At 41.4% G+C, this 23287-nt stretch overlaps 1 protein-coding gene and 1 long non-coding RNA gene across 6 annotated transcripts in view; one reads left to right on the top strand and one right to left on the bottom strand.

The window, feature by feature from the left end:
- Positions 1 to 23287, top strand: part of AK8 (adenylate kinase 8) — a 147334-nt gene that overhangs the window by 36771 nt on the left and 87276 nt on the right. For all 5 annotated transcript variants that reach the window (XM_075905784.1, XM_075905783.1, XM_075905782.1 and 2 more), the window contains one exon: positions 8776 to 8844. In XM_075905784.1, coding sequence (XP_075761899.1) covers positions 8776 to 8844 — 69 coding nt within the window. The remainder of the gene's footprint in view (positions 1 to 8775; positions 8845 to 23287) is intronic.
- Positions 1245 to 21528, bottom strand: LOC142819351 (uncharacterized). The gene is made up of 3 exons (XR_012897226.1): positions 21460 to 21528; positions 19613 to 19659; positions 1245 to 1593 (listed from the first exon to the last, which is right to left on the bottom strand). It is a non-coding gene; the product is annotated as an uncharacterized LOC142819351 (long non-coding RNA).

The raw sequence follows: 23287 nt of genomic DNA, 5'->3' as shown, positions 1-23287 counted from the left end.
GTGCAAGGTTATTTTACAGATTATTTTACTAAATTCATGAAACTCAATTTAAAAAGGGGAAAATTTAAAACAAAAATTCCCTTTGGTTTAATTACTCTAATTATTAACATATTTCACACTGTACAGAAGCACTTTCAAGGGTGTCCTTTTGGGCTTTCTTGATTTAAAAACACCGATGGTGTGGAAGATGAAAGCCAAAGATGTTAGGGCTAATCAGGTGGTAAAGAGCATCTGAGAGCTGAAATTGGTGGTGTTTTAGTTTTGTGCTGTTTACCCCCTTGGTTTGTAGGATGTTAGTTTACTAGAGGGATGACTTTTGTAAATCATTTCCCCAATTTCCTTGAATGATTTTGACTCTTCATATATAACTGTTGTGACTGAGGATGAAATTCTGGCTCTGTGGAAATCAGTGGGAGCTTTGCTAGTAATTTAATTAAGGGTAATATCCTGGCCACAATCTTTTCTTTTCTTTTTTTTTTTCTCCTCCTTGCTCATTTCTCCTGTCCATGGGCTAAACCCACTTTTGGCATAAATGGTCACAGTTTCAATGATGAATTTGATCTCATATGCACATTTTAACACACATTAGTACTAAAAAGAAGTTGGCTAGGATATAGAACTATATTGTCTAAATTTACAACGGGGCACTAAAAAACTGCAGACTTCTCCAAAACAGTTTAATAAATGAAATGAGTTTGTGTTTTGTAAAATCCACCTTGAAGATTACCCATTGCAGTTTGATTTATTTAGATTATCATTTCACTTCATATGTATGAGGTAACCAGGGCTAAATTAACCCAAAGACCAAAAAGCTTGGGCATCCATTAACTTAATATACCTATAGGTTGTTACTAAAGGTGAGCATATACTATAGAAAATAATTTTAAAAATATTTGTTCACACTTTTTAATTAGTTCACTTTGGCCTCATTTGCTTCTTGTGAAAATTTGAGCATTTGAGTTTTATTGGCCCAGGAGTTCATGGAATTGGGATTTTAAATCTATGATTGTTCTCAGAAACTGAATTTTAAATTTGCACATCCAAACATTTGCTAACCCATGTTCTGGCACTAACAAATGAGCTCAAATAGTGACAACCAACCGTCATCAATCCACATTTACAAATATTCAAAGAAGTCAAATATTTTTGAATATTGGATAAATTTGAGGAAATGATCTATTAAAATTATTCTATGAACACAAGACTCAATTTTTAGATAATTCATTGCCAATTTCCTCATCTCTAGTTATGAAAATATTAATACAGTAGAACCACTTTCAACTTATTCCTGTAGTGAACTTTAAAGATATAAGTATTTAAAGATTTACTTTTTCTGTCAACTGGCTAAAACACAAAGTTGAAACAACTATCCGTGTGAAGAACTTGTGAAGAAGGCCCTTTATTCTGAGGACTGTAGCAAATTGCAGTGCAGATATTTGCACACTATGTAATAACTTAAAACTGCACTACTGTTGTGAGACAGCACCTGCACAGTCTCCTTGTGTATTTAAAGAAGAAATAGAAAAGAACAAAAAAACAGAGACATCTGTATCTTTGCATGCCCAGTGATCTCGTGTGTTCTAGGACGAGGCACTACAAAAGAACAAATAGAAAATGTTATAATATTTGTATGCATGTAAAAAGTTCCGTATGTGTCTATATAAGTAAGAGAGAGAATGAACTGAATTAAAATATTTAGAACTTCTAAAATATTTAGACACGTTTTCTTCACACACAGATATTTTTCTTTCCTCATATACTACAGAAAACAAGCCCTGTTTGAAGTTTTTAGATGCAGACATTTTTGCGATAAGAAAGTGAAGAAACTCCACTTGGAGCATATGAGGAATGACCTCGTCCTCACATTATAATAAAAAAGCATTTGTAAGGGTTTTATTCATACTTTTGGGGGAAGGTTGCGCACAGCTAGTATGCATTATGATGTCATAGGACTAACATGTAAAATGTGAAACTCATCATGAATGAGTGCAATGCATCATCAATAAGGTGGAATCATGAATAAAATTGATCCAGTAAATATATACATAAAATAATTTGTCGTTCATAGAATCATAGAGCTCGAAGAGACCTCAGGAGGTCATCAAGTCCAGCCCTCTGCCCCAGGCCGTTAAAGGCAATCACCACACCATAGTTTTAGGAAAGTTTTACCATTCCAAACAGTGACACCAATGGACTTTGGATCAGGCGCCAAGTGCAGGAGCAGGTAAAAATACAGTTTCTTAGTTACCAGCCATGCCTATGCCACAGTGTCTGAGATCACAGACCAGCAGGAGGCTATATAACAACATAACAGATTTTGAGCTTTTTTTTGGTAATAACAGCAGCATGTTAGCTTCTACTGTAATTTTGCTATGGTAAGTCATGTAATTCCTATAATTGGCTGTATTCTGTTGGATGTTTTCTATCAGATTTGACCATTTTCATTATAATGATCTGGTCTAAAGCAGACAATGTCCTATTAAAATATTAAGCAGGGTGGTGATTTTTTTAGCTGCTTGCTCAGTGAAGTTGTCACTGACCAGGAAGTTACATTGGAAGTGAGCCACAGTCTTCAGAAAGATCTGGTTTAACTGCGGATAAAGCGCAGCACCCATTCATATGCACTTGATTATTTTTCTGCAGCAAATTCTGGTCAAAAGAGAGGACTAAAATTACCACTGCACTGAAAGAAGCTAGAATAATTTTGGTTTAAATTGGTTTGGCAGGGCTTAGCAGAGTGGACCCCCTGGCAGTTGCTAGCCTCTCTTGACGTGACACATCAAAGAAGTCAGTAAGACACTAGCTGTTTCTGATAGCAGCATGATGCACCTTTGGAAGGTGACAGACTCAAAGAACAGACTCAGGCTCAAACAGTGAAAGGCTGCAGGAGGCTTTGACGTACCACCCTGTGGGACCTGCTGACTTTCAAGAAACAGAGCAATTTCTTTCACTTTTTTCTCTTTTACCTGCTTGAATGCTGCTTTATGAATGGCTATTAGGAAAATTATTGAGAAATTGAGACATTAACAATAACAAAGACCTAATTGTTGACTATTCCCCAGTTGGGGCAGGATTGTCCTCTATGGTATATTCTTAAGTGCTTTGTCCACCTAATTTTAAATGACTTGCATGATGGAGCTTTTACCGTTTCCTTTTGGAAATTTTCCATGCTCTAATGGAGATCATAGTTAGGAAATTTTCTGTTCTTCGCTTTCATACAGTTGTACCCATTAGATCATCCTAACCCAGAAGGACAGTCCCTCCCCCCAAAACCCTTAATGTTTACATTCATCCGATTGTGTGGTGAAAGCAAGGAATGGAGAACCCAGTCCACAGGTGACATAAATGTTTGTTTGGAACAACTGACGTCAATTGCACATAATCAAGGAGTTTCCTGATTTAGGTAGAAAATAAATTTGAGTAAAAAAGTAGGGAGTTCAACTACAGAATTAATCCTGGATCTAGTTCTTACCAATTATGGGAAATTTGTGGATTATGAGCTACTTTAATTTAGAAGAGTAATACATGGTTTTCCTGACTAGAGCAATAGAAGGTTTTGGACTTCTGCTAGGTACTGTAGTGAGTTCGACTCACTTGCACGGCTTCTTCCCTCAGGGTGGTTTTTGGGGAAGTAACTGGCTGCTCCTTTGCCGACGCACCCCCTTTGAGTGAGGTGTTCTCTTCAGGGCACTGCCCTCCGGCAGTGATCACTCCGGTCTTGGTCTACGCTCCTTTCCGGGGGGAGAGGGAGGAGAGTCATTGTTCTTCCTTTGCTCCTCCTCCAGGGTCCTCCCTACTCCCTAGGACCCCCAGTTCTTCTCCCACTCTGCCTTCCCAGTTGCCCCCTGCAACCCTGCCTTGCGGACTTATGGCCTGGGGCTTCCCTAGCTCAAACTCCCCCAGCCTACCGGGGCTGCCTCCTTGCAGCCCAACCTTTTAGAGCTGCCTCCATGTGAGCCCCACCCTCCATGACTGCCTCCTTGCAGCCCTGGGCCTCAGGTTGGGTAGCCTGGGTTTGCTAGGCTGAAACCTCTCTCATTGCAGGCAGACAGGCAGGTCTCTCTCCTCCTTCCAGGAGTTGCTTTATATGGCCTCCAGCTGGGCCCTAGTTAGCTGCTTCAGCTAGGCTATCCTCTGACTCCAGGTCTCAGCCCCTTAAAGGGCCTGTGGCAGGGCAACACCCTGCCACAGTACATTTTGGAAAACTGCAAAATTAAAGTACAGGAGACTCGCCATTCACAATTTCGCATATTCATGGGTCTCTCCAGTCCACCCATTGCATCCCATCCCCCGTTGTGGGATGCATGCGGGGGGAGGAGGGGGGGCGGGGAATCTATTGCCAGATGGCAGTCGTGGTCAAGATCTCCCTCACTCACTGCAGCAGCTGTGATGAGTTCCCCACTGCTTCGGTGAGTTTAGGAACCATGGGGAGCTCACTGGAGGAGCTGGGAGCCCTGGGAAGCTCACTGCAACAGCTAGGAGCCATCCCCTCTCCCCCAGTATTCACGGATTTCACCATTAGTGGTGGTGCCAGAAACTCATCCGTTGTGAATGGCGAGGGTTTACTGTACTTATCCCACAATTAACATTTTGTGGGACCTTGGGAGGGTCTGCCTGTGCAAAACTCATTGTAAGATCCACCAGTCTGGATTCCCTGAATAAGAATTAATTACTTAATTAATCTAGACCATTTATTCAGTGTTGCTTGGGTCCTTACTCAAATTTTATTTTTCTTCATTTAAATCATTATTCTAGGGTGGGACTGGGGCTTGAGGGCTTCAGTATTTGGGCTGCGCTGGGGAGAGAGGACAACACCAGCCCTCTCACCATAACAGCTTGGGGCCAGGTGAGAAGCACCTGTCCATGGCCACTGCAGCTCCAATGGGCACAGCTGAGGAAGGGGCATATATCCCCTGGCTAGAGGTCAGGCACACAGACAGACACAGAAACAGACAAATTCTCTGCAATAGATAGTAGCTAGCTGTCCCTTTCTCCGCTGCTACTCCCTTCTGGCCCAGTAGGGTTAAAGCTGTCCCAACAGCCATCTCTGGCCCTTTGTTGCCCCCATTCATTCTGCTGTATAAATCCCTCTTGCCAGACCCCTCCTTTTCCCTTTTATGAGAAACAGTCAAATTCCCTACACATCCCATTATTCTGGCATAACCAAACCCTGGCCTTGCTTTAAGTTATGATAAGTGGAAGCTGCATATCAAATTTGGTGGTCTTAGCTCTTACCATTTAGGTACAAATGGACTCATAAGTATGGACAGACAGACACATTTCTAAAATATATAGTAAAAGATTATTACAAAGAAAAAGAAGTATCCAGTGTACAGTCCCTTTATGAGGGTATTAAGTCAGCTAAGATTTTTAAGTAAAAAGAAAAGAGAGCAATTGCTCTAGTAATGTAATAATTAATAGTTATTTTAACATTGATAGAACTGATAATCATGTGTGGCATTAGAGTAATTAGCTAATGAGCTTACTAAACCATTATTCATTATTTTTGAAAGCCATGGAGAAATGGATGATACTAAAATGCTGGAGAAATACAAATATGGTCCAAGCCTTCAGAAAAAAGGGAGAAGGGTATTTCTGACAATAGCTGTCCAGTAAACCTAGTAAAACAATGGAACAAATATTATGAAGAAAAAAAATCACTAAACATCTAGAATGATATAATCTCTTCTGCTATCAGACATGGAAGATATATTATGAAATGTTGCCGGAAAGTTAAGATATTGACAGGTTGGATAGAGTACAGAATAACAGAAAGGAATAAGGGGCTGAAAGAGTTTAATTATGAGAAAAGATGAAAAGCTTTTGTTAATGTTTAATTTGTCTAACTAACAACTAGAGCTTTGTGGGGTGGGACACGATAACTGTCTGCAGATATGTGAAGCGCACACCACAAATTATTTAGGGAGGTACAAAGAGTTATTAATTAGGAGTATTGTGATAAAATAAAGGGAAATTCAAACTGATTATCAAGAAAACTTTCCTGACAGCAAGAGCTACAAGACTGTGGAATATTCTCATAAGGGAAGTTGTGGAAATTATACTGCTCAGATAATTAAAAATTACATTGAATAAAGGTCTAGACCAATGACTCATAAATATTTTGGCCCATGACCCACCCCACTCAACACAAACTCTTCCGCAGACCACCAGCCAACCACCCATGATTATTCTATGATGACAAAATGGGTGCAAGAGCAGGCTGAGGGTTTGAGATCTGTATGAGACAGGGTGCAGGAACAGATTGAGGGTGTGGAATCTCAGCACAGTGGGTGTATGCGAGGGAGATGGGAGTATAGGGTCTGAGCATGAGGGAGATGGGGAGGTGCTTACTTGCTGTGTGCCCCCTGCCGCTCCTATGCACTGCTCCTCACTGCTCCAATTGGCTGAGATTCCAGACAACAGGAGCAGTGGAGAAAGCCTCCAGGTACAGTTTCCTGTGTTGCCATTTTCCCAAACGGACGTGGGGGGATCAGCAGCGCATGGACATGCTTCCTGCCCCTGCGAACTGGTTCCTACCCATGAGGCTCCAGACTCCCCTCCACCCCCCAGCATGAAGCTGGAACTCCAACAATGTGCCTCCACCCCCTAGCATGAAGCTGGAACTCCAACAACGCGCCATGGACCACACTTTGAACTACTGCTCTAGACAAAATATAGTAAGGAACAGTCTTGCCTTACCAGGGGATGAACTAGATGGCCTAGTAGATTTTTTTTTTTCTATATCCAATTTCTTTGAGTCAGAGATCCTGCATTATATTTTCCTTCTAAGTATTAATATTGAATTGAAGAAAGTGACCATGTTTGTATGGCACAATTTTTTTTTAAACCCATGCTAGTTATTGCTTGTAGTTCCATCATCCTGTAGGAGCTTAGAAATTATTTTCCTTTTGGAGAGTTGCTTGGTTCTTTGAACAGTGAGTTAAGTTAGGTTTTTCAGTGAGTAATTATCAGAATTGACTGTCCATCCTTTTTGGAACGTTAGTGTCCCTTTTGGGTTATCTCTCCTCCCTGCCCCCAGTACTCAGGTGTTTCTCCAGATTTCCTTGACTTCATAACAATATCAGTAGTTCAGTACATTTCTTATCAGATAATTAATTTAGTAGCCTTTGTTGTAGGCCCTCCAGACCCATTGAATTAGTATAAATCGTTTTTGTTAAAGCATTCTTCATTTTTTTCTTACTATCAGTACCATTTTCATCTTTTTTTCTTGTTATTAAAAAAGTTCATTAGCTTTTAGAATCATTGTCAATTTCCTGTCTTTCACTTCTCTTATTAATGAACCCACTGTATTTATTTTTATTTTCCTCTGATATATTTTTAAATTGTTTCCTTTTAAAAGGAGAAATGCTTTTTGGGAAAATATAAATGACAGTTTTGAGAACTCAGGAGATTAGCAGGGTGTATCTGTAAAAAATACAGAGATATAAGATTATAAAAGACAGTATTTGAAAATCAGATTCTCCCTGATTGCCAGTGCTAAGCTCAGGGTACTTCATGTCCCACACTATATCTGATAACATCACTAATGCCATAAACCTTGTCCTGTAAAGCAACATGTAGACTAGAATTCTACTGAAGCCAGCAGGACTTCTCATGAGCATAAGGTTTTGTTCAGTTGCAGGATTGTGGCCTAACACAATAGTAGGATAGAAATGTAGCCGTGGTAGTCTGGTGTAGCTGAAACAAAAAACAGGACTATGTAGCACTTTAAAGACTAACAAGATGGTTTATTAGGTGATGAACTTCTGTGGGCCAGACCCACTTCCTCAGATCAAGTAGTGGAAGAAAATAATCACAACCATATATACCAAAGGATACAGTTAAAAAAATGAACACATATGAAAAGGACAACTCAAATTTCAGAATAGAAAGGGGATGGAGGGGGAAGGTAAATGTCTGTGAGTTAATGATATTAGAGGTGATAATTGGGGAAGCTATCTTTGTAATGGGCAAGATAATTAATGTCTTTGTTTAAGCTTAGGTGTAAAGTGTCGAATTTAAGCATGAATGACAGTTCAGAGGATTCTCTTTCAAGTGTAGTCTTAAAAGGTCTTTGAACCGGGATGCAGGTAATCAAGTCGTTGAGACGGTGTCCTTTCTGGTTGAAATGGCAAGAAACAGTTTTTTCTTTGTGATCACAGTTTCTTGCCATTTCAGCCAGAAAAGACAAGTGCGGTATGCCTACATTACCCTCCTAGTTCAAATTAGGAGGGTAGTGTAGTCATACCCTTATAGACTAACTGAAGAGTTGGAGCATAAGCTTTCGTGGGCGAAGACCCACTTCATCAGATGCATGTCAAGATAATATTTTAATTGTATCTTTTGGTATATATGGTTGTGACAATTTTCTTCCACTATTTGATCTGAGGAAGTGGGTCTGGCCCACAAAAGCTCATCACCTAATAAACCATCTTGTTAGTCTTTAAAGTGCTACATAGTCCTACAATAGTAGGAGTGTGGCTGGTAGGGGAAATGCAGAACCATGAACTCAGAGTTTGGCAAGTTAAAAGTAATTTAGTTTATTTTTAAAACGAATGTCTGTGTTCTTTTTAACTCAACATATATGTTGCGTTTAATGATTTAGGATCTCAGTTTGATTTATCTGTTAATTTTAAGAAGGCATTTCAGTTTACCTTTAGCCAGAGTGGCGCATGATAAAATTCCTTTTGAATTCCATTGTGAATATTCAGCCTTTCTTTTCTTTTTCTTTTTTTTTTTTTTTTGGTTTTGTTTTTTGTTTTGTTCTTTCTTTAGAAAATTCCCAATGCACTGTGGGCCAATCTGATCCAGGAACGTCTGTCAAACGTGGACTGCATCAAACAAGTAAGAATTGCTCCTTGGAGGGCCAGCGGATAAGCACTTACACAACTCACACACAGTAGTTAGCATTCCATGTCCTGAGCAGGGGAGAGAAAGGGGGCAAATCAACAGGGGCTCAGGAACGGATTGCTTTCTTGAACATCCACAGAGGGAGTTTGGAGCTTTATTAACAGGATAAAGGGGAGGATGAGAGTATGCATATGCTAATCCATATAGTAGTGAGATGATCAAAGGCTAAACAAGCATAGCTTTGTTGATTGCCTGGGGCAACTGGCAGAGTTATAGTGGACAAAACAGATAAACAGAAAATACATAAAAATCAATACATTGATTTAGATTTTTAACTCTCCTTAAAGGTGGGGAAAAGAGCTCTAATGTTTACCGTTTTATTTCAATCACCACTGTTTCTCATACATATCTGTTCCCCCTCCATGCTAGGAAATACTGTACTTGAATATACGCTCTTCTAGGTAATAATTAATAAGTTCATTATTGGGATGCAGAAATGGGCAAGTGAATAAGTTTAAATAGGCCCATAGGTGGGGTGTGCAGAAATGCAAGTAGGGTGTCTTAATCTGGAACTTCTGAAATAGATTAATACTGAGCAAACTGAGTGGTTTGTATCTGAACTAAAGGAAAGCCCAACCGCCACCCCTTGTGTATTTTCTTTAGATCTGAATAAATTGTTATGGTTTATTGAGTAATAATCAGCCCATTATTAAGGATTATTTACTGGAGCCATAACAGTCTGTTGGTTATAAAGCCGCTTTCTAAGATCTGCCCGAACACAGGCTATGCAGGATATGGTGCACTTTTCTAAAATGAGTGTACAGACCTCCACCTAAATTGGGTTCATGGGGGATGCTGAAGAATCCAGTCTGCAGAGTATGAGAGGTATATTGATTGAATTGTGCCACAGCTTATCCACATGCAAAATGAGATAATTAGTACTTCCCGCCATCACATGTTTGTTGTGCGATTCACTGTTTAATGAAACCCTGTCTTTTTATGACATCACTGTTTGGCTTGTTCATTGAATAAAGCAAGGACATTATTGAAATATTGAAAAATCCTCTCCTATAAAAGCCTTAACATCAGGGACAGGTGATAATTGCAGTTGCCAAAAATGTCATGTAGCCCATGCTTCTGTAGTGTTTCCATGATTTGTCCTGCATTTTGCAATGTTCTGCAAATTCTAGGCTTTCATTTTAAAAGTAAAAACAGAGTTCTTGTTTATTTTACAAAATCAGCTACATTTAAACACCCAGGGCTAGAATATAATTATAACATGTCATGGTCCCATCATTGACAGGTAAGACCAAACCATGGCTATCACATGCTTTGGCCACTATCTCATGCGTTAAGATGGTAGATTTTGTGGCACTGATGGTGTTAAATGTTCTATTTTTGTTGCAAACATATAACCATGACCGCATGGGTGGCGGGTAAAGGTCCAACTGTGGAAAGCAAGTTGAATCCCCGACCCCATGCCTGAAGTCACACATTTTTCCCCCAACATGCCCCTCCAGCAACTCTCCCCCGTCCCCCCAGCCAAGCTCTGCCCTAACCCAGCTGAGGGCCAGAGCTGCCATGCCACAACGCAGCCCCAGCCCTCCATAGGCTGCTAGGCTGCCACGCAATGTGGCCACAGCCCCTCCCCGGTGGTTGGGCAGTAAGGGTATTTTTGGGAAGGCAATGCCTTCCCTTGCCTACATTACTTGCCGTGCATGCATGGCAATGTAAATGGTGTGGTACTATTTTGTGGCACAAAATGCTCTCAGCTAAATACTCGACTACTAAAATGTGTGCTGTCCCATTGCTCACCCCATTATCATCATAAAGTCTGAACTTAAAAGTTTACGTGGAGCCATTCAAATGATAGAGTGGAAATTAAATCAATAACAACAAGAAAAGCAAATGCATAAAATGACATTAATATATTGAGATTACATATTTGCTGTTCACAAAAGGCCATACGGTGGTACCATTATTTGCTTTTTGTTGCCTATTACTCATTAAGCGATTTCATTCAAATCTAAAGAGAGGGTATCAAAGGAAGAAACAAATCACAGTCTGTGTGTCCTTACATGGAGAAAAATGTTAAATAAAGCGCTCTTCAGTCTAGCAGATAAAGGTGTAACATAATCCAATGGCTGGCAGCGAAAGCTAGACCTATTCAGACTGGATAGAAGATATAAATTCTTAAGTGAAAGGAATTAACCATAGGAACAATTTATCAAGGGCCATTGTGCATTCTCCATGATTGGCAAGTTTTAAATCAAGATGGGATCTTTTTCTAAAAGATGTTCAAATGAAATTATTTTGGGGAAGTTCTGTGGCCTGTAATTTAAGGTCAGACTAGATGATTAAAATGATTCCTTCTTCCTTGGAATCAATGAATCTATTAAATTTATTTCTAAATATTTTAAATACCTTAATATATATTTAGCTAAATATGTGTTTACTAAGGAGACTTTAGTCATCTGAAAAATCAAGGTATGCTTTGTAACCTTTCAATAAGATTTTTTTTTCAAGTTGCCATGTATTTAAAGACCCCAAACAAATATATACTGTCACTTTACAAAGGGAAATTCATAGACCAAGTACCCAGTTCACCACTGCGTTAATCTAGATTTATACCAGTGTAACTCCCTTGAAACCAATGGGGTTACAGCTGCGTAAAACTGGAGTGGCATAATGGTGAATTGGGTCCCAGATATGTAAATTACATAATCTATGACAAAAGGCACACTTTTATTAGTTCAAGTTGATGCTTCTTCCCTAAATCTGTTATTTCTCCCTTTGAATCCTCATGTTATAGTAGTATGAGTCCATGAAACTGAAGACATAAAAAACTATGGAATAGCTTTTCAGTTCATTATGTATAAGACTTTGCCTCCCCCTTCTTTTTTAAATGGCCCGTCTTTGTTGCATTTTAGAATGTCATGGCATGCTCCCCATCTCCTAGCCACTGGGAGACTTGAAACAATCATTTTGAATTGTTAAAAAGAAGTAAGTGACGAGATTGGGGGGGGGGGGGGAACCTTAAATGTCTGGGAAGTGGTTGTCAGTTTTTCTGTACAAAATACTGTATGCCTTAATCCATAATTTATCTGCTCATTTTGAATTTGCAAAGTAGAATTAAACTTTTGCATTGCAAATCACTGTGCTTGAATTATTTGGGTCTGCCTAGTTTCTCTTAAAGCTTTTTAAAATCTGATCTGTTTTTTTTTATGGTGATAGATGTTTATCCCTTCAGGCCTAATATCTGGTGGTATTTACTGTCTTTGCATAAATGTACTAAATTCACTCTGGAATTAAGCCTCTTGGTGTAGCTGTAGAATATGTTTAAAAACACAGCTCTATAGTACACAGTCTTGTACATTTATGTGGTATTTGAATTAAATAATTTAACTACTGAAATCAAGTAAAAAGAATATTGTCAGCTGTGGATATAATAGAATCCAAGCAGACTGGGGGAACAGAAACAACCAAAAATGTATATCAAGGTAGTGCTGTGAGTCTGTCAAAGATCATGTGGCAAGAAATGATTCAGTTTATTGCATGATTTACCCTCACAATTGGATAGGATCATTTTACTATTTCTCTAGTTGAGTAAAATCAGCAAGCTTATCATGTCACTTAATAGTGATACAGTTCTGGCATAGAAGGCAGGGACTGAGATCTAATGGTTAGACCAGGAGACTGGGAGGTAAGATACCTGCAGGGCCACGTCTACACCAGGGAACTATTTTCAAATTACTAAATTCGACTTAACTCTCGATTTGAACTAGTGTCTCCTTACTAAGGGGAGAAAGTGAATGCAGTCTGAGGCAGGCTCCATGAATGTGTATGCACTACCTCAGACTTGGAGCCCCACGAAGCACTCTGGGGAGTAGCAGGAGGCTTCCTGGAGGCCAGTTAATTAGAACTAGCAGCACTGGAGTGTCCAAACTAACTTATTTCGATATTACTACTTTGGAATTAGTGTTACTCCTCATGAAAAACAAGAGTACAGAGTTTGAATTCCATGGCCTATTATTCCAAATAAAAGGCTTGGTAGTGTGGACACATTGCTTACAAATTTGACCTTTGGGAGGGTTATTTTGGACTAAGGAGTCCTAATGGTTATAAAGTGCTAGATGGAACTGCTTGCTTGTACTCAGGCCAAATCCATTGAAATAAAAATTAATAAAAAAACACAGCAAAGCCCAGAATGAAACACAGGAGTTCTCATTGCTAAGCATGAAACTAGACTGTGTCTCCACGTATTATCAAAGAAAGGAGTGTCTATGCTAGGTTTTTCTTTTTACTCAGATTTGCCACTCTTACTACCACTGGTGCAACTCCACTTGTGGTAAAAGCAATGGGATTGCTAGTATAGACAGGTTACAGGATGCTTCTAGTGTTTTAAACAGCTTGTTGTTTAACCATGGTCAGATCAGACCTAGTGAATTGATAGCTGTTGGTGCATCTTGTGTACTAGTGCTTTCACAGTTGTCCCCGTTAGTAGAGGTGATTGGGAAATTTTAGAGAAGGAGAGTACAGGCAGTCCCCGGGTTACATGGATCCGACTTACATCGGATCCCTACTTACAAATGGGGTGAGGCAACCCTGCACTAGCTGCTTCCCCCCAGCAAACCAGGGAGACGCGAAGCTAGCCCCCCCCCCCAGCAGACCAGGGAGACGCGGAGCAGCTTTTCTCAGCAGACACCTCAGCTTGAGAATAAAGGACTGAGGGAAGTGAAGTGTGGGAGAATAAAACTGAGCTCTGGAGAAATGTTTGGCTAGAGTTTCCCCTACAATATGTACCAGTTCCGACTTACATACAAATTCAACTTAAGAACAAACCTACAGTCCCTATCTTGTACGTAACCTGGGGACTGCCTGTATATGCGGACAAAGCCTTCAAAACACGTTCTGTTTACTGGTGAATAATTTTTCAGTTTATAAGTTTTTGAGAAGCACAAGGGCATTTCGGCTACAATTTCTAACCCCTCTCTAATGTGCTCCCTCATAGAAACCATATTTTCTCTTGGTAAAGCCCACATGTTTTTATCAGAAAGGTCTCTTACGTATTCATGGTGGTGCTATTAAGATAAGTGTTGACTTTCTTCAATATGCAGACAAATTCCACTTTTTCCAAAGGCCCTGTGCATGCTACACTTTTCCCCCCATATTTCCCACAGTTGCTAATACTGTTTAAGCTTCACTGGCTATGGCAAAGATCAGAGTTTGAGTCAAGAAAAGGCACTGACAGTTGCTGACATTTTAAACATATAGACCTACTTTGAGTAGGACATCATGATGCTTTAAAATGCCAGAAACTGCCTGGAGCCCTGTGTCCAGTAACACTCCCACTGCTATTACTGGGAGGGGAACTGAACCAGTGATGGGACATAGGGGGCAATAAAAACTTACAGAAATCTCCAGAAAGTACATGTCAAGCAAAAAGACAGTGCTTGCTCTTAGTTCAATAAGCTGTGAATAAGTCACTGAGCTCCAGAAAGAATGTGCAATAGTGCTGTAATCAACAGTCACTAAACATTGGGATGTCCTCTTCTGGTGCATGCTTAATTTCCATATGAAAGAGGATCGTGCATTTCTGTTACTCTTTTAAGTGAAATCTAATACAGTTAATATTGTGGACCGTAGAATTTTGAATTCTTTGCATGTTATATTGCTCAAAACATGAGTCAGTGTTTTATAACTGAAGATGATAATACATTGTAGGAGCAGTGTACTGGACCATTGTACCACCAGCTGTTTGTTTTATTTCTCCTTGTGGTGTCATTGGAATGGCATTAATTGCACAGCTTTCATCCCACTGACAGTAGGAATACAGAATTTTTTGTGCCATTGTTTTGACACTCACAGGTTTATAGATGTCACAGCATCCTCCAAGGAGTACAATTTTATTGATCAACAGCTCTGCTGAGACTGTATGTTGTGTGTTCCTCTAATACAAATGTAGTTAGGACTGCAAGGGATCAGACGAGTAGGTCTTACAGCATACACAGGAAACTTATTGCAAGCATTATGTTAGAACCAGGCACTTGTGAAGCTGATGTGAGGATTTTTCATCTTGGAGGGTTAGAATGTGGTTTCTGTAGCTCCACTGACTATAACCTAATTCTTACTGCTTGAAATGTAATATTGTAGAAAGAATGTAGAGAACTGGAGAAGTCTAGTGTAGAGGTTGTAGTTGGCATATTTGAACCACTGGTAATGACTGAAAGAGGGGCAGTTGAATCTTGTGCACTGGTCACAAAATCGTTTAGCAACTAAGCCTTTGCCAGTGATTAATTTGGGTAGTTGGGGCAGTTCACTTGTTGATATAAAGCAGTTCAGGAAAGTGGAATAGGCTTTCCCTGATGAACTCACACTTATATCGGCTACAGGATCTTTCTATGGTTGTTGTTTGGTGGATGAGATCATGTAATCAGTGGGCCTCTAGTTACATCTGTGCAACCCTGTACAAGTTGACAGTGAACTGTATTAGGCAAGTAAACAGAGGTGAGATTTTGTCCCATTAATATTAATTTATTTGGCTAAGGAGAACATGTTTTTTTTATTCATTACTGAATAAAATGCTACCAAAATGCTTTTTATATGGGGTAAAGAGTTTCCTTTCCTTTCCAATAGAGAGACTGACAAAGTGTGACCTCCTCCAGCCTCTAGCTCTCCTAATACTGACAAATTGCAGGAATCAGCATGTCAGTAGATACTTTCACAGATACTGCCCTCTGCATATGGATCATTGTAGCTTTTTTACTAGTGTGTTCTCCCCTGATTCCCTTTGCTCTTGTTCCCCCCAGTTCATAGCGATGGAAGAAGAGGATGAGCCTAGTACAGATTAAATAAGGGAGTAGTTTACCACAAAAAAGATTGTGTATTGCAAGCTTATAGAGATGGCATCAAACGGCCTGAGACTGTGCATTGTATTGGCAAGAGATAGCTGCAGTCATGGGAGAATTTCAGTCGGCAAAGGTCATGCAGCCTACATTAGTCGGGATGCTCCAATTCTTGTAAGAATTTATGTCACCTTTACGTCTGTCTCCTTATCTCAGTATTTATACTGCACTGCTTGCCCTGGTATCTAACAGTCTTAGAAAACTACTTGGGTCAACAGTGGACTCTAATCATTGATAATTTTTTGTTTGGTTACCTCTCCTCTTTCTTTGATAGAAGGGAGGGGCATATAATAAATTTTTAAAAAATCTGAGTGTTGTGGGAAAACAGTGGTGAAGACATTTTGTTCTGAAGGCAGCAAGACTGGTGGTCTTTCTAATCTTTTGTGAAAGGCAATTCCAAAGCTGTGTGCCTGCGGCCGAGCATTCTTTCTTGAGTCTAATGTGAGTGAGTGTTGATTTTCTGCATTTCTTCACTTTTTCTTCCCCTGTCTGTGTCAATAGCTTTCTGTTTTTGTATTGAGTTTTGAGAATGCTCAGATCAAACACTAACAAAGCTGAGTATCAGAGTAACTATTATTTGGGTGGATGGTATCAGTCACTGATAGGTTGATAGCCATACTGCACTGCAGCAAAGGACACCCATGTTTGAGAATGATCTTGGGATTCTTCTGTTCCAGATTCCTTGAATTTGGAGAAGTTAGGTGTCTTGAAGTTGGAGAGAACATGAGGGGTCAATTTTCAGGTGGCTCAAGAATGAAGCATTATAGACTCCTCAGGATCCTAGCTTTTATTCATGGCTAACCGTGATGATGTGCTGCCCATGCTTGGATGCCTGGAGGTTATTGCTCTCAAGAATAAAAAATAGATGGCTTCATAAAGAAACACATTCTTTTCAAGTGAAGTTACTAATTACAGTTTAATGATAGTCAGGAGAGCAGAAAAGACCAGTGTTTGCATAAAGCATGATAGGCATATTTTAAGTCAGGTCTTGCTCTGCTGTATGTTGTTACCTTTTGCTTAGTTCCCAAACCACACTCTCTTTTTACTATCTTTTTTTTTTATCTGTGACATCTGCTTGGAGCTTGTCCCTCCTGTGATACCATACTACTTGCAGCTGTTCAGACCTCCAGCTCTGAGCTGTGCATGGGGTGCCCTGAGCATACGGCCTTTTTGATGTGTGATAAAACAGAACCAAGCCACTGGGGGTATGGAGAGGGAATGCATCAGAATATCAATAAACCTGCTCTGAACAAAGCTGCAACTCTGTGGTAGAATAGACATTTCACTGAAGTGTCAAGTAGATGGATAATGTATTCTAATTAGGGACTACTGATACCTCAGTATTCAGAGACCTTGGAAATAAGATCCAGAAAGCTAACTATTTATATAAGGTTTATTTATTATGTATTTGTTTAGTGCCTTAAAATATATTTGTTACAAACAGCTATTCACTGAGCTATGATTTCTTACTTAAACTTTTAGCCACTAAATTGTTTGCTGTCTGCTTTATGGGACTTTGGCATCTGTGCAGTTGTATATGAATCTTACAAAGTGTGTTGCATCTTGTTAAAAAGATTATCCTCAATCTTTTCTTCATTGCTGAGTATTTGCTTTTGAGCTGTAATGCTTCTGAACTGCCCTGACACGAGAAATCTTGTAATACGTTGTTTACTTTGGGTTCCAAAGAATATTAAAGCAGGAATGGAGAATAGTAGGTCAGGTCCTCAACTGGTGAAAATTGGCATAGCTGTATTGATGTCAGAGGTGCAATGCTCATTTATACTGTCTTAGAATTTGGCCCACTGCGGGTACAGGATTGAGTTTCACATGTATCACTGAACAGAGCGTATTTGCAATACAATGCCTAGGTTCCTAGCATGCTGCTAAAACACTATGGAACCTATTTGTATTCTCTCTCTGCTGTAACTCTCAAGGGAAAAATTGATTTTTAGCACCTGCATGACCTTATTAAGTAGTTCATCCTAATTTGATAAAGAAAACACTGGGAGTGGCAAAAAATGACTTGAACTTACTGAAGTCTTTTTTATTGCTCTCAAATAACTGTAGGATACTCTGTTTTCTTGTGTAATTAGACTGTCCCGATTTCTTCTAGAAGTCACTGAGGTATGGTTCCCTCAAATAATTCTAAAATCTTTGTACCCCGTAGTGATAAAGCTTCAAATTTATATGAGAGATAATGATGATTACTGGCTATTGCAATATTTAAATGTTTTTATTTCAGAGAAAGGTATGTTCGTTCAGCTTCTTTACTACTTCAGAAAGTTATTGGGAGTACAGTGTTCAGAGACTGTTCAGCTAAACAACTAACAGAGAGAAATTTAGAAAAAGTTTAGCAGATTTAGACTCAGGAGCCATAAGAGAGGTAGATTTCAGATACAGCATCACTCAGAAATTGAGTAATGCTGCAGCAATCCTGTGGTATTTCATAGATCTGTAAATGCTTTTTTTAAAGATGTTCAGTTCAACACTTATCTGGCTATAACAAGGACTTAAGGGAGTAAAAGGATTTTCTTTCTTTCTTTTGCTCTGTTGCTTCATTAGCTCTGGGAAATTGAGTTCCATTACCGTGAATTTTCCTGTATAATTTAAGAAAATAATGAGAGTGCATATTTTTTTTCAGTTTTCATTGCTTGTTAGATTTGTTTAGTTTCTCTTTTGTATCCATAGTATGACTTGGTATTCTTTTGAATATTTTAAAATTGTAGAAATAGTGATGGATTTGTACTGTTTGGGAGTATTTCTGCCTCCTTTTTTTTTTTCCAAGAAAGAAGATGTTTGTATCCTTTTAGGATTTTTTTAGATTGAAACTTTAAAAATAAATTAGTAGAATATGTAAGTGTTCATTGTACTATGGTATGTTATTTGTGCATGTTGCTTTTGGACACATTTAATACTGCAAATGGTCACTTTCTTGTCCCCTAATCCTCTCCAACGTAGAACCCAGCTTGATGCTCTAGTTCATTGAGATACTTTTCTCCTTGCTGGAGGAAAGTAATTTTTGGTACTGAGGACCCAACTAAGGCAAAATGGTATGTCTGCGGCAAAGGGGCATCATATCTACATGGTGAAGGGCTGGACTGTCTTCTGCAGTAAGTGGGAATAACTACTTTAGAGGGAACAGTGAATAGTCCTGTTGCACTTTGGGCCATGTCTACACTACATGGAAGATTGATGCTGCCACAGTCAATTTTCCGGGGTTCAATTTAACGGGTTCTAGTGAAAACCCGCTAATTTGAACTGAGAGGGCATCCCCGTCGGCACTGGTACTCCTGCTCCTCACAAGGAGTATGGGAAGCAGATGGGAACATTAGCTCCCGTCAACCTCTCACCGTGTGGATGGTGATTTAAGATGTGTCAACTCCAACAATGTAATTAATGTAGCTGGAGTTGCATGTCTTAAATCGACCTTCTCTTTCAGTATAAACGTGCCCCTAGAGACTAACAAATATATATATTGTATCATGAGCTTTCGTGGCACAACCCACTCAAGCTCATCTGAAGAAGTGGGTTTTGCCCATGAAAGCTCATTATACTATATAAATATTTGTTAGTCTCTAAGTAAGGTGCCACAGGACTATTTGTTGCTTTAAAGTTACAGACTAACATTATAATGCAGTCCCTCTGATTTTTTAGAGGGACTGCATTATAATCCCATGATCTGCATACCATTTGGGATATGTAAATGTTATTCCTCCTTAATGCCTGCTTAAAGGTTCACATCAAATTTGATTTCTTAGACTTTGAATAGGTGTTCATTTTACCCTAAACAAAGGAGAAGGGAAGATATTGCAGCTAAAGTGCAGGACTAGAAGTGATCTGTCTCCTGCTATCCCTACCTGAACTTCAGAAGTAACTTCGCTGTTCTGTTCCTCAGTTTCCCTGTCTGGTAAATGGGGATAATAATTTGATCTTTCTGGTTTCATTGTCCAAACTGAGTGCTAATACAGGTTGAACCTCTCTAGTCTGTCACTCTCTAGTCTGGCAACATTTGTGGTCCAGTGTGATTTTAGTTAGCCAAATGTCCACTTATCATGGGTGTAGCCAAGTTTCCCATGGCCTCATAAAGTTTGTTTATAGCACCAGTGCTGGCTCTCAGTGTTCTGTGCTGGTATTTAGCTCTAATTTACCCCTAAATGTCTTCTGAGAGCCCAGTAAGCAGTGGCAGTGTTGGCCATGCTGCTAGAGCACCAGTCAGGTCCCGAGGATGCCGGACTAGGAGGTTAACCTATAGTTCCAATGGTAAAAAGTAAATTTTGATTTATGAAATTTTCATTTGCAATAAATTGAGATAATATTAACATATATTATTTTCAGTAGCTGATGATAATTTTGATTAGGGATGTGAAAACGTAAACGTCTACATAGATAACAGATGAGCCTGTGCTCATAGGTTAACCTTCATGGTTACATGCAGGGTCCCCCTCCTCTCCATAGAGTCAGCAGTATGGGTGCAAGCAGGAGCATGTGTGTGGGAAGCTGGCTTTTAAGCTGGCTCCTTGCATGTACTAACCCCTGCAGAGCCACCTACCTCCACCCCTACTGCCTGTGTATGAGAGGTCACAGTGGGAGGTGGAGGTGTCAGGAGGCTCCATGGGAGCCAGCTTAAAAGTAATCCAAAATATGGCTAAATATAAATTAATTTGGATAAGTTCATTTGCATTTAGCAAGTCTCCAGCTCACTGCACCTAACTTTCATGTATCCTATAGAAATGTTAAGGGATCAGCTTTCTAGAAAAAGATGAACCACTAGTCAATAAGAACTAGGCCATGGGCCTCTAGTTAAGGTTGCCAGGTGTCCGGTTTTCTACCTGACAGTCCAGTATTTGCGCCCTCTGTCCAGCAGAAAAATTCAGAAAATACCAGATATGTGCAATGTCCGGTATTTTCTGAATTTCCATCTGGGCGCCGGACGGAAGCCGGGTGGGGGAGCAACTGGAGGCAGCGATTGGCGCTGGGAGCCTGTGGTCGCGTGCAAAAGCCGAGCGGGATGGGGTGGAGGCAGTGGCTGGGACTCCCAGCCACTCCCTCCGCCGGGCTTCTGCACACAACCAGAGGCTCCCAGCGCCAATCGCGGTCCTGCCTCCCAGCTGGGAGCTTCTGGTTGCGTGCAGAAGCCGGGTGTGGGGAGTGGCTCCCAGCCACTCCCCCTGCTTCCGCCCAGCTTCTACTAGCAACCAGAGGGAGTGCCTGCCAGGGGCACAGCCTGTTGGACTCTGGCTGCAGCCAGTGGCTGCACTCCCCCCTGCCAGCTCTGCTTCCCGCCCCCCCTTCCTCCAGTCCCCCTCCTCCCGTCCAGCCCCCCTGATCCCCGATCTCCCCCAGCTCTGCTTCCCACCCCCCCTTCCTCCCGGCCATCCCTGCTTCCCGGCCCCCTTCCTCTCAGCCCCCCTTCCTCCTGGCCAGCCCCACAGCCCTCAACCCCCTCCGCCAACCACCGCCTCCTGGCCCCCCTTCCGGCCAGCCCCACCTCCCAGCACCCTTCCTCCCGGCCAGCCCTGTGGCCCTCGACCCCCCCCCCCCCAACCACCGCCTCCCAGCCCCCCTTCCTCCCAGCCAGCTCCGCAGTCCCTACCCCCCTTCCTCCAGGCCAGTCCCCCCCCTCCCGGCTGGTCCCTCCCTCCCACCCCCCTGCCCACGATCAAGTGTGTCTGGTTTTTTGGAGAGGTCTACCTGGTAACCCTACCTCTAGTTTGTAAGGCAAAATAAGGCACAGCCTATCCAAAGCTAGAGCTGAGCTGGCCCTGCCCCTCCCTGTCTCCAACTGCCACCTGGGGTTGCTGAGGAATACTTAGTGCAGTTCAGGCGGGTTCCAGGGTGGTTGGGAAGGCAGAAAAGCAGGGAGCCTCCTCAGCATCCCATCCCTGAACCTGCATGGCACAGACATAAGGCTCCAATTAGAGCCCTGCTAGGGTTGCCAGATGGTTTCAACAAAAATACCAGACACACTTGACATTACATCACAATCTACATTACATCTTATTTAGAAAATACCGGACATTTCTATTTTCTCATTTATATTTTCTCAATTTGTTTCTCAAACAGCTCAAATACTGGACTGTCCAGTTCAAAACCGGAGACCTGGCAACCCTAACCCCTGCAGAGATAGCTGCCCAGTCCCCTCCCCTTTTTGCCCTCTCCCACCATGCTTCCTGTTTTCTATGACCTGCAATGGAGTTTTCTGGGTGGGCAGGTGGGCATGAGGGAGGTGGGGGGAAGAAGGAATGGGGAATGAGGAGAGAGGGGTGGAGAAGAAAAGGGGATGAGGAATTGTGGGGGGAGGAGGGGCGCGGAGGGGAGAGGAGTCCAGCATGCAGTATCCTCTCAGCAGCAGTTGGAGCTCCCTGGTTAAGCAGGCCCATCTAACCCTCACCCTGACAATCCCTGTTCCCCCATAAACCTGGACTCATCCAACAAGTTCTGCACACACCCAGCCCACTGAGCCCCAGCAAGTTGCACCTGGACCCCATATCCTATGGAGACCCACTTCCTTAGCACCTGGATCCCCCATCAAACCCTGCCTCCTCTTGGCTCCTCCACTGAGTTAAACTAGCGTCCCATTGCCCCTACACCAAACCCCTCAATGAGCCCACGTGCACCCAGACTGCCCCACACTCGGATCCCCCCACTGTAACCCCCTCCACACTTGGATCATGCAGGGCTGAGCTGCTCAGACACATCTGCCCAGTCACATCACAGAGGGGCAGGGCCAACCCTTACACTGTGTTAGGGTCAGGTGTAGCTTCACTGTGGAGGTCCTATACTGGGGAAAGCTGGGGGTTCAGGGTTATCCTGCACTTCACTACAGCCAGTGGCCTGTGCTCCCCTCTGCTAGAAATGTGAAGATGAGGGGTTTTCTCAATGGCCTTCCTATAACAGACCCATCATTTAAGGCTTGGTCTCAAGGGGAGTTTTTCCACTTATTAAAAAAAACAAACAGTGGATAAGAAACTTAATTATCTTGTGCTTCAGTATCTCCATCAGAAAAAAGGGATGATAATACTTGCCTGCCTCACAGGAGTTTGTGTAAATTCATTGGTTTTAGTTCAGTGTTTTGATGTCATCACATGGAAAGTGCCGAGAAGTGCAATTTTGCAAAGTGTTTTTTACAGTTTCAAAAACTTTCTGCATTATTCATGCAGTAGCCACTGCTCCTGGATTACAGGATAATTTTAATTTGGGACTTTATGAGAAGACTCCTCCTCCCATTGTATGATGCTGGAGCAATTTGCCCAATTTTAGTGCTGTTAATTAGGTACCTTCTACATGTCTGGTACATGGTACAAATCATGTTCCATTTTGTTGAGAATGCAATTTCAGAAAAGTGGGATGAGGGGTTTAAAAAATAATTTTCTTAGGATTAGGGATTTGGCTGGAAGGGGACAAGCATGCAGTGAGCAGGGATTCAGGATGTGCAGGAAAGACTGTGGGAAGGGGGCAAGGCCTGGGCAGGAAAGGGCGTGGAGCCTAGCCTGGGAAGCTACTGCCTCCCCAAGTGGAATTTTCACCAGCTG

This window comes from Pelodiscus sinensis, chromosome 22 (assembly GCF_049634645.1).
Source record: "Pelodiscus sinensis isolate JC-2024 chromosome 22, ASM4963464v1, whole genome shotgun sequence".
Taxonomy (NCBI): Eukaryota; Metazoa; Chordata; order Testudines; family Trionychidae; genus Pelodiscus; species Pelodiscus sinensis.
This window is presented reverse-complemented; position numbering and strand designations above follow the sequence as displayed.